This window comes from Lampris incognitus, chromosome 8 (genome assembly GCF_029633865.1).
Source record: "Lampris incognitus isolate fLamInc1 chromosome 8, fLamInc1.hap2, whole genome shotgun sequence".
NCBI classification, from domain to species: Eukaryota; Metazoa; Chordata; class Actinopteri; order Lampriformes; family Lampridae; genus Lampris; species Lampris incognitus.
This window is the reverse complement of record NC_079218.1, coordinates 42,241,580-42,261,111: the sequence shown is the minus strand read 5'-3', so window position 1 is coordinate 42,261,111 and position 19,532 is coordinate 42,241,580. Positions and strand designations below refer to the sequence as shown.

The following is a 19,532-nucleotide window of genomic DNA, read 5'->3' as shown; positions in this document are numbered from 1 at the left end:
GGTGTTGATGAAGGGGACGTGATGGGCCATAGGGACAGTACAGTAGGGCAGGGAGGGTGATGGGTGCTGATGAACAAGTATCTGGGACCTGTAGGAAATTGGTAATATTTCTCTTGGGTTTCCAGGTTACTTCGTTGATCTAATTTCATTTCTTACGGAAATTCATGTTTTCCCGTGTTTTTGTGTAACCGTGACTGACCACATCTCTGATATCCTGGCTGTAAATATGAGAGTAAACCTCTTTTTGTACAAAATCACCTGCTGTGTGTATTTTTTTTCTTCACCCCCCCCCCTCCACTAAGATAGGGCTGCATAGTTGATGGAATATAATTATATATTGTTAATTCAGCTCCCACTGTTCATGATGATGAAATATTGGCTTATAAATATTTTATTTAAAATGATCCGAGTTATAATTTTAACCTGAATTATGCAGCCCTACACTGAGCTCAGACAAAGCGTTGCCAAATGGAAACATTGCATTATAGGGAACATACTGGTTACATGCAGCAATGAAAATACGTTGTTTTTTTGTTTTTTTTTTAGATTCAGGTCAAGTTTTTATTTCGTAAGTACGTTACACATCTTTGAGACCATGTTCCTTTAGAGACCACTCAATAATGAATAAATACTGTACAAGCAAACAGCTGAAGCTGATTGTTTTTAAACAATAATAATAATTGAGAGAACTAACAGGTCATGATAATTCTTGTCCCCTCGTGTTATCTCTTCTTCCTGCTCGCCATCCTGCCTTTCTCCAGACGAGTGACTCTTCACCCTGTGGCTTTCTTCACCCTGCATGTGCAGCCAGGACAAGTTGAACTAACACAAGATGCTGCAGCTTACTCGAGACACTCTGAGTAATGGCAGACTCATTTTGAACACTTCTCCGTCCTAAACGGAGTACAGCTAGTTCTTAGGCTGGAAACTGCAGTAATAATTGTTGCGTTTCTGTTTGGTAACAAGTTAGTGTACTCACACATGGTATCTCCATTCGCTCCATGGCCCGTCGGTGAACTTGTCCTGTGCCCGCACACAGAAGACAAACCTCTTGGCTTTGCTTCTGACTTTATAGTTCATCTTGTCGGTATTGTCGAGCTATGCATGCAAGAGGGAAGGGATAGGTTTGACTAAGCTGGAGCACATTCTATCACAGCAAAAAACACATAAAATGAGTTTTTTTTTTCCAGATGGTAAAGGATATCTTAAGGTCACAATCCCGAGGGTTCTGCTGACACTGTAGGAAATGCAGTGGCGGTATCAGAGCAACCTGGATACCCGAAGGCCATTCAAAATGAAACGGTTACCCGGGTGTTATAAAGTTCCCTCTCTACCGTCAAACAAAACATGGTTGGACCTAAGCGTTGGCCGTCCATGTTGTGTCATCCACTCGTAAAGGTCTTTAATGGGCCTTTTCTGTCATAGAACCTGGTCTTTGTGCACAATTCGACTGCCATGTTGAACACGCAAAAGGCTTGTATGTGTTTTTCCCCGGCAAAGTCCTATACCCAACAGTAACCATGACAATGATTTGGATATACCCTGGCTTGATATTGTCTTAAATACCCCATAGGATACTTGATTGTATGTAAATCCTCAGATTTGTATCTTTTTTTTGGTGATCCCCCCCCCTTTTTTTTTTCTCCCCAATTGTACTTGGCCAATTACCCCACTCTTCTGAGCCGTCCCGGTCACTGCTCCACCCCCTCTGCTGATCTAGGGAGGGCTGCAGACTACCACATGCCTCCGATACATGTGGAGTCACCAGCCGCTTCTTTTCACCTGACAGTGAGGAGTTTCGCCAGGGGGACGTAGCGTGTGGGAGGATCATGCTATTCCACCAGCAGGCGCCCCGACTGACCAGAGAAGCTGCTAGTGCAGCGACCAGGACACATACCCACATCCGGCTTCCCATCCACAGACACAACCAATTGTGTCTGTGGGGACACCCGACCAAGCCGGAGGTAACACTGGGATTCGAGTCCGCGATCCCCATGTTGGTAGGCAGCGGAATAGACCGCCACGCCACCCGGACGCCCTCAGATTTGTATCTTAAAGTAACATCGCTAGCACATGTATGTATCTAAGTACTGCTCTGTCCTACCTGTTCGATTAGATCATTGGAGTCGCATGTTTCTCCACGACGGACCACCTTGACCTGGAACTGCAGGCAGAAGTAGGTGCAGGGCTTCTGCCACGATTCGGGGTAGTCCCAGCTGAACACGCCGCCCTCCTTGTGCTGCAGGTTAGAGACCTGTTCTGGCCTCACTAATGACAGTGGGATGAGGTGTGAACAGGAAGGTGTGAGGGATGATAACTTCTAAGGTTTTTTCAACTCGGAATAAAAAAAAATATCTTATTACTATCTATCACACCGATAGAAAGCAAAAGACTTAAATATTTTCAAAGCGCTCTGGTGTTCATTAGATTGTGATGGGAAAACGCCACCATGTCTCACCTGTAAGTAGACCAAACCATTTCTACATCTATGTGCCAAGTACCTGTCCACCATTTTTTACTTCTATCTCTACATCTATGGGTTCACTGTCACCACCACAAAGCCCTTAAGCAAAGCACTAGACCCCAAAAACTGTGCTGGGAATGCTATGTTGCAAGTGAGTATGCACCCCAATTTCCTTGCTTTCTTGTTAATTTCAATGTACACATTAAAAATATATTTGAAAATAATATTTGAACCAGCTTTAACTCACACACACATATGCAGCATTCGAAAGGGCTTACCTATGTCTCTGAGGTAGAAGTTGGTGTTGTAAGCCTCTAATCGTGCCACATTGTATATGTAGATAGTGAGGAAGATGGGACGTTGCTCCTCTTTAAATGGACAGCCGGGGTCCTGACAATGCATACCCGAGCCACCAGCATCCACCTCACAGGAAATCTCCGAAGAATCCCTGAGTTAAAGATAGACCGGGTAGCATTAGACTAGTCACACAGAGACTACTGTTAAGCATTCAGTTTAGTGAACACATTAAACAGTAACTTCACCCTACACCATTTTAGTGAGTCTGCTGACATCTACAGGTTAAAAACCATGTAAAGGTTAAAAACATGGCAGGCTGGTCTTGGTACTCTGTCATGTAAGCATAGCAGGATAAACATGGCTTACAGATTTACTAGTTGGTCGATACAGTACCAGCAGTTTCAGATATTTTGGGTATGTATTTGACATATTTAAAGACAGCATTTTGGGGTCCTTCACTGACTAGTACAGTGTGTGTGTGTGTGTGTGTGTGTGTGTGTGTGTGTGTGTGTGTGTGTGTATGTGTGTGTTTAAAGCAGTGACCTCACCGTTTTGCTGTCACTGACAGCACAGTGGCCTCGGAGCGGTATGGCGTCCTCTTCCAAGTGCACTGGAAGGAGCCGTTGTAGTTGTGCGCTGAACAGTAGACATACCCTGAGATGAACAGAAACGCCACTGTTAGGGATCATTGGTAACTACATTCTTCCTCTCTCTCTATTTCTCTCTTTCTTTCTCTGCATCCATTTTATCTTTCTTATCTCACCTCCTCCATGGTTCCTGTGATGTATTCTCTCCAGTATGACAGACTTGTTGTCTGGGTCCACCTGGACCAGTACCAGGGTGTGGTTGAGGTATGGTCCGTCCCGGCCGAGATGACAGGTGTAGTTTCCTCCGTCCATCTCCTCCACATATACACTAATCTGATTGCCCCGCGAAGCTGAGCTGAGCTGTTTACCTTAGACAGTGACACATCCATAGTTAGAGGACCCACCTCCATGGGGGGTATATAAGTGTATGCTCTATGGGGTATATACTACCAAAGCAAAACAAATCTAAATCTATCTTGTTCAAAGATTGCAGCACAGAAATAGTCCCTTGGACATAAATGTCTTTTTTGCATCGTTAGGTGTCATTGTGTGATTGCTGCAGCAAACTGAAGAAACCACACCTAGTTATCTTCACTATATATCTTTTTATCATTATGTGCCTGCTGTGCAAAACAAGACACATTATGATTCGTCATAACTTATTCTTCTCTTTCTTCATCTTATTCTTCTTCCGTACAAATTCCGTTGCTTAACGAGTCCTGAAGCTTTGGGAAACCCCCCACAAATAATTATGCATCAAAACATATAAATTAAAAACCCATCCCTCTTTGGAGCCACATTACTTGTGGAAACATGGCTGAAACTTTAAACGGGTCATGAGACTCGGGCCCGGATTGGAGTACACTGGACACTTTGTGGGATTTCTACACCTGGATTACTGAGCTTGCATCAAGACATGTTGATCCTCAATTTATTTTGATAAACTGGGCAGAAGTTTCTTCCGCGGTGTCGAGTAAGAGTTTTAATTTCAATTTGGAGGTTTATGTTTGGACTAGCAATGCAGTTGACCCTGGTTTGCAACTTTTTACTGTAAGAAAACGTTTCACCACTTTTCATCCTTGCAACATTTCTTCGACCAATGTCTTCTGGTAGCAGTAGCAGGGTTAGTTACAGCAGTAACAGTAATGGAAGTAGTAGTTATGACTGTAGTACCATTTTTCTTCCAAAACACTGGTTGGCTTTCATAGGTCTCGCCACAGGTAAGAGGAACGTTATAACCGGGATGTGAACCATGGGGCACCCTCAAGGCCAGAACTAGTCAAGGAGTAGATAGAAACACACACACAGAGGTTAACACCAATAGGCTTCCTTACGGACACAGGATACGAGAGAGTGAGAGCAGGAGAAAGAAAGGGGGTGTGTGAGAGAAAAAGAGAGGAAGAGAAAAGGAAGAGAGAAATGTGGTTACCATTATTCATGATGTTCTCAACATTTTGCTGGCTTCCCCGCTGTAGCACTGCACACAGAACCACGAGCAGCAACACTCTCATCTGGTGGAAAGGAGGATAACTTGGTGAAACGCAGGAGAATCTGCCTGCTCGGCCGGCCGGCGTGAACACACCGTTTGATTTCCATATTTCAACCATTCTAGCTATTTGAACCATTCCTTGCAAATGTGAGCTCCGGGAGACTAGATCTGATCTGAGCCATCCACTCTGACTGCAGGGTCTCGTTCCACAAAGCTGAATATTTGAAGAACACAGATTCTATCCAACAAAAAAAAAAAAACTTTTATCTAAGCTTCTGTTTTTCTGATACACGTCACAGAAGGTCTCATTGCCAGAGCATGCACCCTTTTCTTAACTCGTGGGTTTCTAATGACAGACTCTTAACTCGTAAGTTACGTCAAGCAAGTGCAATTTACACCAGCAGGACTAAAATAGACTCGAATGCACGGACAAGTAAACACTTTCACACAAACCACTAGGCCGGCAAACTGAGTCAATGTGTGTAAACCCTAATCCGAACTGTATAGTTACTAACCTCAGAGCGTCATTGAAACTAAATTCAGAAGCGCCAGAGGGTCTCATGAGAAAAAAGTGCCGTTGTTAAACAGTTTGCTTGAATATAGTAATCAGACATTGCGTTGACGGATAGATTTATAGTGATGACAGAGCGTATCGAACAACGTAAGTCAGCGTGCAGGTGTTGACCTTACCTTGATAATCAGAGTTGAACCGATATCATCAAAACCAAGCAAAGCTGAAATATGAGCGCATCGGTGATCCGAGAGGCTCTGTCATACCTGCCAGTGTGACACAAGTATTTATACAGGATGGAAGCAGAAGGTTGAAAAATTCCAACATACACAAGAGGAACTGCCAGGCGACTGTTTCTGTTTGTGAATGTGAAAGTGTGTTGACTGGACTTAGTGAGGCAGGCACCTTTGTGTTCAAAAAAGTCCTGTTGAGGAACTGGCTGATGTGTCATGAACAACCACCTATAATGCAGAAATATGTGCACGCATGTGCAAAAGTGCACATCTGCGTATGTGTACACATGCAGAGGGGTTGTGGTGAATGTCATAACCTTAGTAAGGCAAGTGATCATAGAGGACCTGAGAGAGAAAGAGAGAGAGAGAGAGAGAGCGTGAGCGAGGAGTGAGAGAGCACGAGAGAGAAAGTGAGGGGGAGAGAGAGAAAGAGCGAGACAGAGAGAGAGACAGGAGTAGAGGATAAAAAAGGCGATATAGGTAAAATCATACATTCTAACCAGCATGAAGCGTGTGTGTGACAGATTATTATAACTTTGACAATAACGATGGTTTTCATTATGACAAAATTGTTGATGATGGCTGCTCAGAACAATGACTGACAGTTCAGGACAAAAATAAAAATCAAGAATGCTATTCTGCTGCATTAGTAATTTCCGTTTGTATTTGTGTGTGCGTGCGTGTGTGTGCCGGAATGGATTTGACAGGAAATAGGTATTGGTGAGTGACGGCACTGCTCCACAGGAACTTGCACTAGATATAAAAACTTTTATGACGACACTGTGATGGAAGTGGAAAGGAGAAGGGAGCCCCAGTATCCCGGTGCATTGTGGCAGAGAAACAAAAGGGGAACTACATACACTCCTGTGCCTTCCCCTTCATCAGCGTTATCAGTGACAAATTACTGATTTGGTTCCATTAGAGAATTCCAGTGGCTCCGTCTTATAGGCTGTTTTGGTTCAAAAATACTGTGTGTTTTTGTTTGTGTCATTTGAAAACGTTAAATGTTACGATAAAGGAATTGTGATCTGAACATGTTACGTGCGGGCAAAATTTTGGCTATCTGTTTATCTATCTAGTCATGGACTTGTCAGAAAAAGTGTTTAAAGTTAGATTTTTTTTAACATAGTGTAAAAACTCCAGCAGTGGGAATGATACCTGAACACTTCAACATCTCTCTATCACTTCCCCAAATGCCCTATGCTCCTGCACGGCATAACCTTTGGCACACATGATTCATGCCTGCTGTTGTATATAAATATGGGGCAAGGTAAAGTGACCGAAACGCGCCAGCGGAACAGACAGATGGGTGGACTTGTGCCTCGTCCCGTCAGTGAGTCTGAGGCGATGGGCAGCGACTTTTCATCCTTGTCCGTAACAGCACATGTGGTGGCGACACTTCTGGTTTTTCACGTCCTGTCTCTTCTTGCTGGAAGTGTCTGTGCCGCTGAGTGTTCCCTCCCCGGGGCTTCCCCAGCTCTGTCGGGGAGAAGTGAAGCAGCTCGACCAGGAGGAAGACGGGGAATCGTGAATGAAGGGAAGCCATTGAGTTCTGAAGAAGGCTCTCCCTTTCGCTCTCTCTGTGACCAGAGTTCAGTCTCTGTATGGATGTGAGAAAACGTCGTTCTCGGCGTGTTTGGGCTGACGGACTGGTGTTTTTTGAGAACGTGTGACTTAAAAAGCTTCCCCCATTGTGACTTTTTACACTTGTGATAGTAAAAAACAACAAAATCCCATGATGTCAACATGTACAACAAAATGAGAAACATATCCAGGGGTAGAAATGACGATTGATTTAATTAAAAACATTCTATTTCATCAAAATATCCACCCGTGGTCTTTGAAATCCAACCTTTTGCCCTGTGATTTAAGTGTGGATGTGACCTAACGCATACGTTCACACATGCACGCACGCACACTCAGGCTGTTAACTAATGTTAAAGTATATGACAGGTCTGATAGGTCTGTCAAGTAGATTATAACACAGTATCTAACTAAGTGGTGGCATTTTAGCAACACTCCAGATATGTCCCCTGACTTGGCAGTCTGCAAACCATTTCACAGCAAAATCCTTGCACCTTCTAACAGGCAACAGCAGGTTTCTTTCTTTATGGCTGCTCACAGGCCGAGTCGCCCCCCCCCCCCCCCATGTGATTGGATGTAAATATTCAGGAGACAGGGGACGGTGTTGACAAGTGTTCTCTGGGTGGTGGGGCTTTGATCCCCATTTGCTCTGCAGCATCAATTCATATCTACCAAGCCACTACAGCAGGGGAAGGTAGCTTGGAGTATATTCAAAGTAGAAAATGAAAAAGTAAAAAAAAAAAAAATGAACCCATTTTCTTATAAGCAAGAATAAATGCTGTTCAACTGCTGAACTACTGGTGTTGTCCCCTCTTTCATGGATTGGCTGAATCAGAAATACATTGATAACCCTGTAGCCACATTAATAGAATCTCATCAACACAGCCCAGCTGTAAAACAGCTGAGAGGAGACTGCACCACAAAAACATAAGAACAAGACCATCGCTTATAAAAACCCTTTAAAATTGTTGCCCCTCTGACAGTCCTACTCCTTTTCGTTGTTTGGTTTCCACAAGAACAGTTTTAAAAAGACTTCAAAAAGGTAGAAATGTCAACATGTGAAACCAGGAGGAAGGTTCTCGTCCAGATCCCAGAGTCCTTTGCTCCACCAGACAGCCACCTCCCCACACTCCATGCATCCTCCATCTACCCTTCTCAGCATGCCTCAAAAAATAACTGACAGATTTCAGGAGAGAAGAGAAGAGACAACAGAAAGAGGACAGAACAGAGCAGAGAAATTCAACAGAGCTGAAAGAATCAAACATCTCTCTCTTTCCTCCCTTCTTCCATCGTCATTGTCCTCATGTTGTACCAGTCCACTGGCATGCCAGTCTCCCGGCTGGCACTAGCTAGTTCTCCACCGGCGTGGGCTCTTGAGGCAGTGGGGGCACTCCCTCCCCAGTTGCAGGCCCTGCGGCTCCCTGCGTGTGCCCTGGAGTCGACAGCTGCGGCAGCGGTGGTGGTGGCTGGCTGAGGATGACCTGCACTACGTAGTCTCTGGAGATGTTGAGCTGGTCTAGGCGAAGCCGGTCCGTCAATGGTCGACCAGAGAAGAACCAGCGCTGCGTTGCGGCGGACACTCCCTCCTGCGCCTGAAGACGGCGCTTCATCACGCCCACCGTGTCCGTGGAGCGGACGGCCAGCCGGAGGTCACGGCCCGTGGAGAGCCGCAGCCGTAACTGGCACTCCCCACCGCAGCCAGGGTCGCCGGTGCTGCCCGAGGACGGGTCCGCTGCCCCGGAGTCTGGGTCGGAGAGGTCAGGTTCGTCGGAGCGCTCCTCGATCATGTTGACGGGAGGAGTCAGGCAGTAGACTGGCAGCTGGTAACGGTTCCCCAGTTCATCGTAGCATTCAGTCAACGCTCCTGTGACAGCACGAGGAAAATGGATACTTAAAACAAAATAGAGCAAATAAGAAACATTTCCTAAGAGGCAGTTTCGCCGTAAAGACGCGATGCTACTGTAAATCCACCAACATTAAGCCATGATCTGAAAATTTCTCATCACTTTTACAATGTTTGAAATGTTAAAATGTTTATATTTTTTTCCTTTTTCAGGAATCGGGAACATTTATTTGTCGTTTAATTTCATGCACGTGCGTACATGAAAGGAAACAAAATATTGTTTCTCCCAGCCCACAGCAGTGCAACACAAAGACAAAAACACATATCCAAACTACAAGAACACATATATCAAAACTATAAATAAACTACAAAAATTACAAAACTACAAAAACATATATCCAACATATCCCCCAAAAAATTTTCACTGTCCAAGAAAGCAAACGCCAGCCAGGATGACTGTTGGAACTGCCAGTCTGAATGGGCTAGCAGTTAGCTTAGCCTGACCCGCTTTTAATTTCTCTCCCTTTTTCTTTTAAAAAAGCCCTCCAAAATTCTTATTTTATTTTTTGTGAATCAAAACCTGACCTCAATTCCACAGTTTGCTGGAATTGAGAAAAGAGAAATGAGAGTTGTGATCAACGGAGTCCAGTGAAACTGATGGGGAACATGAGGTGACCATGGAAGAGGGAACGTCATAGGCCTGCTAAATTCCAAGTTCAAGTGTCTCAGTGAAACAAAATTTTAAGACTTTCACAACTGAAATTACTGTGACTCAGAATAAAGACAATAAGAGTCACTTAAGAGTTGGAGGAAGGGAAAACAAAAGAAAAAATAGTGTCATAACATTTATCAGCTAGCTACCTGATTTAAAGTAAGCTGGCCCTTTCAGGGGATTTCCAGGGGACCACCCTCAGCAACATACACAGTAGTTTATAACGGTCACCATTACACAACGTTCGACTGCTAACAAAAAGCATCCCAGGAATTTGCCGTTAAGAGGCCCCAATTTTGATACACCAAATTCGAACTGACAACATGTTTGTCGATCAACGAATCATCCTACTCCTACTACTTACAATCAACGAATCATTAATAAAAAAAACACAATCTGTTCATTTTGTATTTTTTGTGTTGGACTAATATGTAAAACTATGAAACTAATTTTCCAAGGTTTTCCTCCCCATGTTTGTGTGTATAGAGATCAAAAATTCGAAGCTGAATTAATGAATTACTTTTAAACTCTGTTGTTTAGTGGCTGGTCGTCACATACACCGGTCTCCACAGAGGCCCCTGCAAAGACATCAAAACTTTCCCTATCTGACTCAGGTTCATCTGTTTTAGTACTGCATTTCTTGTAATGCAATACTAAACAATTTGAATGGAGTAGTCCAACCTGATCATATGAATGATGTATTGTGCTCTAATTTACTTCACAGTCAAACTATAATATTCAATAGTGCACCTCTGATTGGATCTGTGCTGCTTCCAGCTACGTCCTCCTCTATCCTTTCCCTTTCTTGTTGACAGCCATGTTCACCTGTTTGTTTAGATTGTAGGTAAGTATTTAAACAAATTATGTTTATTGCTGGGCTGGCTATCAAATATTATATACTTTAAAGGCTATATTGCAAAAAAAGAAAAGAGTAGTTTAGAAGAAAATGATCAAATTTACATGTTTAGTTTGCCCATTTAAAGTTGATAACCATTTTTTTAAACACTTTAGAAAATTTTTTGTAAACTTCTCTAAAACTTCTTTGTGCACTGAGTCTGACAAGTTAAACCTTGGAAATGGTCAAACCTGCAGCGGGACTCTATCATTGAAACCCCAAGGTTAACAAAAACATGTTCTTTAGCTAGCTCACAGCACATAGCATGTTAGCAAGACAAAGCACCTGTTCCCTGCTCAAACTCTTTGATGTTTCTGCTTCTTCGCCACTGTCTTCATCATCACCTCCAGACTGCTTAAATAAATCCAATATCTTAGCACACTATGTGGCATCAGCCAGCAAAGCCTTTTTCCTTTTTTTTTTTGGCCACCTTCTCTGCACCGCCGGCCACGGGTTTTCTCTTTCTATCCATGTTTTGGCAACAAGTACTTGATAACTAGACACTTTTAACAAGTAATAGATACTAACTGCCCAAGTAAGTGCTTGTTACTTGTCTACTTGGTCTATCATACCCCTCCTCCTCCCTCGCTGATCTGCCGACAAGCGCAGCATTACTGCAGTAGTGAAAACATAGTATAGCTAGCTAGCGTTCTTTTTTGCTTTATGTCGAGAAGAACTGATGGCAGAAAAAAAAAAAAAAAAAAAAACAAACAAAAAACAGTAGGTTGTCCAAAATGTGCATCTTTCAGCCGTCTTGGACAAACGAATTTGGATTTATTTAATGAAAGGAACGAGCAGTGTGCATTCTCTCATCTCATCTCATCTTCAGCCGCTTTTTCCGGGGTCGGGTCGTGGTGGCAGCAAGCTAAGTAGGGCACTCCAGACGTCCCTCTCCCCAGCAACGCCCCCCAGCTCCTCCTGGGGGATCCCAAGGCGTTCCCAGACCAGATTGGACATGTAGTCCCTCCAGCGACTTCTGGGTCTACCCTGGGGTCTCCTCCCAGTTGGCCGTGCCCGGTAAACCTCCAAAGGAAGGCGCCCAGGAGGCATCCTAATCAGATGCCCGAACCATCTCGACTGGCTCCTTTCGATGCGAAGGAGCAGTGGCTCTACTCCAAGCTCCCTCCGGATGTCCGAGCTCCTCACCCTAAGGCTGAGCCCAGACACCCTACAGAGGAAATTCATTACAGCCGCTTGTATCCGTGATCTCAACCTTTCGGTCACTACCCAAAGCTCATGACCATAGGTGAGGATTGGAACGAAGATTGACTGGTAAATTGAGAGCTTTGCCTTCCAGCTCAGCTCCTTCTTCACCACAACGGTCCTGTACAAGGTCCGCATTACTGCTGATGCTGCACCAATCCGTCTGTCAATCTCCCGCTCCATCCTACCCTCACTCGTGAACAAGACCCCGAGATACTTGAACTCCTTCACTTGGGGCAGCAACTCATACCCAACCCAGAGGGAGCAATCCACCATTTTCTGGTAGAGAACCATAGCCTCAGACCTGGAGGTGCTGACTCTCATCCCAACCATTTCACACTCAGCTGCAAACCGCCCCAGTGCGCGCCGGAGGTTGCGTTCTGATGAAGCCAACAAAACCACATCATCTGTGAAGAGCAGAGATGCAGTTCTGAGGTTTCCAAAACGGAGACACTCCTCACCTTGGCTGCGCCTTGCAATCCTGTCCATGAATTTCACAAACAGAATCGGAGACAAGGGACAACCTCGGCGGAGTCCGACACCCACCGAAAACGTGTTTGACTTTGTGCCAAGAATGCGGACACAGCTCTCACTTTGGTGATACAAGGACCGGATGGCTTGTAGCAACTGCCCCAGTACCCCATACTCCCGCAGTACCCCCCACAGAGTGCCCTGGGGTACACGGTCGTAAGCCTTCTCTGATAAGGTGTATGAGAGGACAGGCACAGAGTGAAAAAAAACCCAGCTTTACACTTCCTTTGCCACTACTTTTCACACAATCAGTATAAGAGATTAATCTCATTGTGTTTTGCAATGAAACTGCTCATAGGTCTAAAGATTGTACAAACCCCAATTCCAATGATATTGGGATGTTGTGTAAAACGTGAATAAAAACAGAATACAATGATCTGCAAATCCTTTTCGACCTATATTCAATTGAATACACTACAAAGACAAGATATTTAATGTTCAAACTGATAAACTTTATTGTTTTTTGCAAATATTCACTCATTTTGAATTTGATGCCTGCAACACGTTCCAAAGAAGCTGGGACAGGGGCAACAAAAGACTGGGAAAGTTGAGAAATGCTCAACAACCACCTGTTTGGGACATTCCACAGGTGAACAGGTTAACTGGAAACAGGGGAGTGTCATGACTGGGTATAAAAGGAGCATCCTCGAAAGGCTCAGTCGTTCACAAGCAAGGATGGGGTGAGGTTCACCACTTTGTGAACAACTGCATGAGCAAATAATCCAACAGTTTAAGAACAACGTTTCTCAACGTACCATTGCAAGGAATTTAGGGATTTCATCATCTACAGTCCATAATATCATCAAGAGATTCAGAGAATCCGGAGAAATCTCTGCATGTAAGCGGCAAGGCCAAAAACCAACATTGAATGCTCATGACCTTCGATCCCTCAGGTGGTAGTGCATTAAAAACCGACATCATTCTGTAAAGGATATTACCACGTGGGCTCCGGAACACTTCGGAAAACCATTGTCAGTTAACACAGTTCGTTGCTACATCTACAAGTGCAAGTTAAAACTCTACCATGCAAAGCGAAAGCCATATATCAACAACACCCAGAAACGCCGCCGGCTGCTCTGGGCCCGAACTCATCTGAGATGGACTGATGCAAAGTGGAAAAGTGTGCTGTGGTCTGATGAGTCCACATTTCAAATTATTTTTGGAAATCATGGACGTTGTGTCGTCCGGGCTAAAGAGGAAAAGGACCATCCAGATTGTTCTCAGCACAAAGTTCAAAAGCCAGCATCTGTGATGGTATGGGGGTGTGTTAATGCCCATGGCATCATGGGTAACTTGCACATCTGTGAAGGCACCATTAATGCTGAAAGGTACATACAGGTTTTGGAGCAACATATGCTGCCATCCAAGCGGCGTCTTTTTCAGGGACGTCCCTGCTTATTTCAGCAAGACAATGCCAAGCCACATTCTGCACGTGTTACAACAGCGGGGCTTCGTAGTAAAAGAGTGCGGGTACTAGACTGCCCTGCCTGCAGTCCAGACCTGTCTCCCATTGAAAACGTGTGGCGCATTATGAAGCGCAAAATACGACAACAGAGACCCCGGACTGTTGAACAACTGAAGTTGTACATCAAGCAGAAACGGGAAAGAATTCCACCTACAAAGCTTCAACAATTAGTGTCCTCAGTTCCCAAATGCTTATTGAGTGTTGTTAAAAGGAAAGATGATGTAACACAGTGGTAAACATGCCCCTGTCCCAGCTTTTTTGGAGCGTATTGCAGGCATCAAATTCAAAGAGTGAATATTTGCAAATAAACAAAGTTTATCAGTTTGAACATTAAACATCTTGTCTTTGTAGTGTATTCAATTGAATATAGGTCGAAAAGGATTTGCAAATCATTGTATTCTGTTTTTATTTACGTTTTACACAACGTCCCAACTTCATTGGAATTGGGGTTTGTACATACCAAACCGTAGAAGCACAGAGAAGAAGAATTTCTTTTGTTTTGTTTTTTTTTTGTTTTCTTTTTTTTGTGTGTGAGGGATGTCTGCAAGTGCTAGAAGCTGCTGTGTAGTGGAGTCAAATTCCTCATGTGCATAGGCACACTTGGCCAATAAGTTGATTCTGAAGTAAACTCAAGAGGCTAGGTAAATGTTACATATGTTTGGGTGCCAGACATATAGAGCTGTAGAGTTCAAGGAATCTCATGTGAGGAATGTGGCTGAAGACACCACCGATCATCCTGAATAGGCCAACAAGCCAATCAGAGCATGGAGCGTGAAACATGCACAGAGTCTAGTACATCAGATAAGAGTAGTGTCAGTTTCTCCAGCCAATTTTGAAGCTAAAACCTGTGGTACAGTGCTTCTACAAACAGCCACTGTTTGGATAGAAACTTCTAGCCAGAGCCAAGTAGTCAGGTGTCTGCTACACAGCGGTAGCCAATGTAGCTTCATTTGAGAAGGCCTATCGAAAGCCCTTAACCTGTTAGTCATTAGTGAAGACGTTTTGAACTTACACACTTTTGGCTCAGTAAATCCCAAAAGAATAATGTGACATAAAGTGAGAGTACGACTAAGAAATCTCAAATCAAATCAAGGTGTAGCCATAGATCTGCTAGAGAACCCCTAGTTTGCACATCCCAGATCAAAATGGCAAGTGAGCAAATGAGAAAAAAACCTCAAAGAGAGAGGATTTCAAGTAGCAGACAACCCAATCAGAGGAATGGAAATTGAGGAATTGGGAATATTGATCAGAGGTGGTCATTGCTGGAAAGTGGTTTCCGGACAAATGGAAAGACTGAATGACAAATTTGTCGCATTGGAAAACAAATTTGGATGATTCGTTCAGGGAATAGTCACAATGTTAAACACCATCACAGATCTCCCTGATGTTGGAATACTGCTTATAAGTGTCGGGGAAACAAAGGTGCTCTCTGATCAACTGCATAACTTCTAGGAAGTGAAATCTATTGGAATACTCTTGGAAAATAAACAAAGTTCAATGAATAAAGAAGTTCTACAGAAATGTGAAGAGTGTGAAATACAGTGAAGGCAAATATGAAGTTTGGTTGCCACAGAGAGATGAACAGGTGAATATGTCTTCAAATTACACAACTGCAAAGAACAGAGTTGATAATTTGATCAGAAAATTCCAAAAGGATTCAGTCCTGTACAATAGATATGACTTCATACAATGAAGTCATACAAGAATATGTGAGTGAGGGAATTGTAGAGGAAGGTTTTAGTCAGGCCTCAGACAACCCAATCTACTGCTTGCCTCATCATGCAGTCATTAAATATGACAGATCTACTATTACATTAAGGGTAGTGTTTGATACTTCCTGTCATGTCAGAGATAACAAGTCATTAAATGAGCCAAGTCAAGTCAATTTTATTTGTATAGCCCAATATCACAAATTACAAATTTGCCTGAGTGTGTCTGCTGACAGGTCCTGGTTTAAATACAGACCTGTTGAGTATTTTGAAAAAAATTAGACAGCACAGAATAGCATTAATGGCATATATAAGGAAAGCATTTTCTACAAATTTCCATCAATGAAAAAGACAGCGATGCATTGAGATTTCTATGGATAAACGAAAAATTGGGCGGCGTGGTTAGCGCTGTCGCCTCACAGCAAGAAGGTCCTGGGTTAGAACCCTGGGGTTGTCCAACCTTGGGGGTCATCCCAGGTCATCCTCTGTGGAGTTTGCATGTTCTCCCCATGTCTGCGGTGGGTTTTCTCCGGTTCCTCACCATCAAAAAAGACATGCTTGTTAGGATTAATACTCCTGTCTGTGCCCCTGACCGAAGCATGGCAAGACGAACTGGAGTTGATACCCAGGCGCTGCGCGGTGGCTGCCCACTGCCTGCCCACTGCCTCTAGCTACACAGTTAGGATGGATTAAATCTGACGGCAAAAACTACAAACCAGTTTCCCTTCTACCCTTTCTATCTTAAACTCTCGAACATACTGTCTTTAACCAACTTTCTTTGTACCTCCACCAGAACAACCTCCCGGACCCCAACCAGTCTGGGTTCACGGTGGGTCACTCGACAGAGACGGCCCCCCTTGCAGTGACAGAATCGCTGCACTCTGCGAGAGCAATCTCTCTCTCCTCTGTCCTAATACTCCTGGAACTGTCAGCTGCGTTTGACACAGTGAACCACCAGATCCTCCTCTCGACCCTCGAGGGGCTGGATGTCACAGGCTCTGCATTCTCAATGTTTGCATCCTACCTGACAGGTTGCCCCTACCAGGTGACATGGAGGGGATCTGTGTCGGAGCCTCGCAGACTGACTATAGGCGTTCCACAAGGTTTGGTTCTGGGTCCTCTCCTTTTCTCCCTGTACACAACATCCCTGGGTTCTGTTATTCGCTCGCATGACTTCTCTTACCATTGTTATGCTGATGACACCCAGCTAATCTTGTCCTTTCCTCCCTCTGACACACAAGTAGAGACACGCATTGCTGCGTGCTTGACTGACATCTCGGAGTGGATGGCGACACACCACCTCAAGCTCAATCTGGACAAGACAGAGCTGATGTTCCTCCTGGGGAACGGTTGCCCGCACCGAGACCTAGCCATCACCATTGACAACACTGTGGTGATGCCAACTCGGACTGCGAGGAATCTGGGTGTGATCCTGGATGACCAACTGTCGTTTGCTGCAAATGTTGCATTGGTTGCTTGCTCCTGCAGATTTCTCCTCTATAACATTAGGAGGATTCGCCCATTCCTCACCGACGAGATGGCACAGGTGCTCATCCAGGCTCTGGTCATCTCCAGGCTGGACTACGGCAACTCCCTCCTTGCTGGTGCCCCAGCGTTGGCCATCAGACCTCTGGAGCTTGTTCAGAAAGCTTCAGCTCATCTGGTGTTCAACCGCCCTAAGTTCTCCCACACAACTCCTCTTCTCATGTCCCTACACTGGCTCCCAGTAGCTGCTCGCATCCAGTTTAAGACTCTGGTGCTAGCCTACAGGGCAATGAAAGGAACAGCTTCTTCCATTGGCGCAGGTTGAAAACTCACCTCTTCAAGAACTACTAGAACTAGTACAATAAATGCTAAGAGCAAGTAACAGGGTTGTTACTTGCTCTTAGCATTTATTGTACTCACTCATTTAAAAAAAAAACTCTTTCTTACGCTTTTACTTTAGCACTGGTTTTGCTCTTGGATGCTTGTTTAGAGAGAAGATGCATTTATGACCTCTGATGACTAGTAGTTCTCCTGATTTCCTACGTTAAATGCACTTATTGGAAGTCGCTTTGGATAAAAGCATTGGCTAAATGACTGTAATGTAATGTTAAATGCAGAGCATAATTTCCCCTCGGGGATTAATAAAGTATATCAAAATACATTTTTTTTCTAAAAATTCCCAAACAAAATAAAGAAGCAACACTGTGTACATGACGTGAGTTCATCCTTAAGTCCGTTCCTGCTAGCGGCTACAATCTGACATAATCTCAACAAGTATTACCTATAGTATTATCTATAGTCCCCACATTGAGGGAATGCTTGAGAATGTTGATTGAGAAGTATAGAGAAGGCCAGAAGGAGTTACATTGTGTCTTTGTGGATTTAGAGAGAGCATTTGACAGGGTGCTGAAAGAGGAGGTGTGGTATTTTGTGAGGAAGTCGGGAGTTGCAGAGAAGTATGTAGGAGTGGTGCAGGATATGTATGAGGGAAGTGTGACAGTGGTGAGGTGTGCAGTTGGAATGACAGATAGATTCAAGATGGAGGTAGGATTACATCAAGGATCAGCTCTGAGCCCTTTCTTGTTTGCAATGGTCATGGACAGGTTGACGGACGAGATCAGGCACGAGTCTCCATTGACTATAATGTTTGTGGATGACACTGTGATCTATAGCGACAGTAGGGTGCAGGTTGAGGAGAGCCTGGAGAGGCGGAGGTATGCACTGGAGAGAACAGAAATGAAAGTCAGTAGGAGAAGATGGAGTACATATATGTGAATGAGAGGGAGGACAGTGGAATGGTAAGCACGCAAGGAGTAGAGGTGATGAAGGTGTATGAGTTTAAATACTTTGGGTCAACTGTCCAAAGTAATGGGGAGTGCAGAAGAGAGGTGAAGAAGAGAGTGCAGGCAGGGTGGAATGGAGAAGAGTGTCAGGAGTTATTTGCAACAGAAGGGTACCAGCAAGAGTTAAAGGGAAGGTTTACAAGATGGTTGTGAGACCAGCTATGTTATATGGTTTGGAGACAGTGGTGCTGGCGAAAAGACAGGAGGTAGAGATGATGGTGGCAGAGTTGAAGATGCTAAGATTTTCGTTGGGAATGATGAAGAAGGACAGGATTAGGAACGATTATATTAGAGGGACAGCTCAGGTTGGAAGGTTTGGAGACAAAGCAAGAGAGGCAAGACTGAGATGGCTTGGACATGTGTGGAGGAGAGATGCTGGCTATATTGGAAGAAGGATGCTGAATATGGAGCTGCCAGGGAAAAGGAAAAGAGGAAGGCCAAAGAGGAGGTTTATGGATGTGGTGAGAGAGGACATGCAGGTGGCTGGTGTGACAGAGGAGGATGCAGAGGACAGGAAGAAATGGAAAAGGATGATTCGCTGTGGCAACCACTGACAGGAGGAGTGGAAAGTAGTAGTAGTAGTAGTTTGAGGGAATGCCTCTATGTTGATGACCTATTTACTGGAGAGCACAATGTACCGACAGCCGCAGAAATAACAGAGAGGACTAAGGAAATCATATTAATGGCAGGTATGACACCGCAAATGTAAAACAAACTCACCAGAATTGCAAACTAAGTGGATGAAGCAACAAACAGAAAAGGTCAAAATTTTAAATAAATTGACACTTAAAGTGTAAGCAATAACTTGGGGAACTTAAACTGATCATTTCGTCTTTGAAATTGATGAGCAGGAAGAATTCTTGAGAGAAAGCCGATATACTAAAAGAGCAGTCTTACAATCAGCGGCACATACTATGTTTGACCCAACTGGATTCCTATCCACATTTACTATCAGAATCAAATGCCTATTTCAAAAGATGTGGGAAGGAGGCCTTGAATGGGATGCAAAAACTCTCAATTGATTTGTCAAATAGCTGGAAGCAATGGTGAGCTGTATTGTCAGATGTGCAAAATCTGTACATTGACCGATACTATGAAAAAACTCTAAAACCAAGTGCAGACTTAGAGTCAACAAAAGAAATATGTGTCCAGTGATGCTCAGTTCATTTGTGCTGTTGGTT

The 19,532-nt window shown here is 44.1% G+C and overlaps 2 protein-coding genes across 2 annotated transcripts in view; both read right to left on the bottom strand.

Annotated features, from left to right (window-relative positions):
- Positions 1-567: 567 nt before the first annotated feature.
- On the bottom strand, positions 568-5,587 carry il12bb (interleukin 12B, b). The gene is made up of 9 exons (XM_056285318.1): positions 5,528-5,587; positions 4,778-4,859; positions 4,522-4,623; positions 3,525-3,716; positions 3,310-3,415; positions 2,743-2,912; positions 2,105-2,268; positions 980-1,098; positions 568-795 (listed from the first exon to the last, which is right to left on the bottom strand). Exons 2-9 carry the CDS (start codon positions 4,857-4,859, stop codon positions 774-776), a joined length of 957 nt encoding a protein of 318 aa, XP_056141293.1. The 5' UTR covers positions 5,528-5,587; the 3' UTR covers positions 568-773.
- Positions 5,588-7,375: 1,788 nt separating this feature from the next.
- The window catches only part of ubtd2 (ubiquitin domain containing 2), a 28,287-nt gene continuing 16,130 nt past the window's right edge, over positions 7,376-19,532 (bottom strand). Inside the window, exon 3 of the mRNA XM_056285169.1 lies at positions 7,376-9,029. Coding sequence (XP_056141144.1) covers positions 8,515-9,029 — 515 coding nt within the window. The 3' untranslated portion in view covers positions 7,376-8,514. The remainder of the gene's footprint in view (positions 9,030-19,532) is intronic.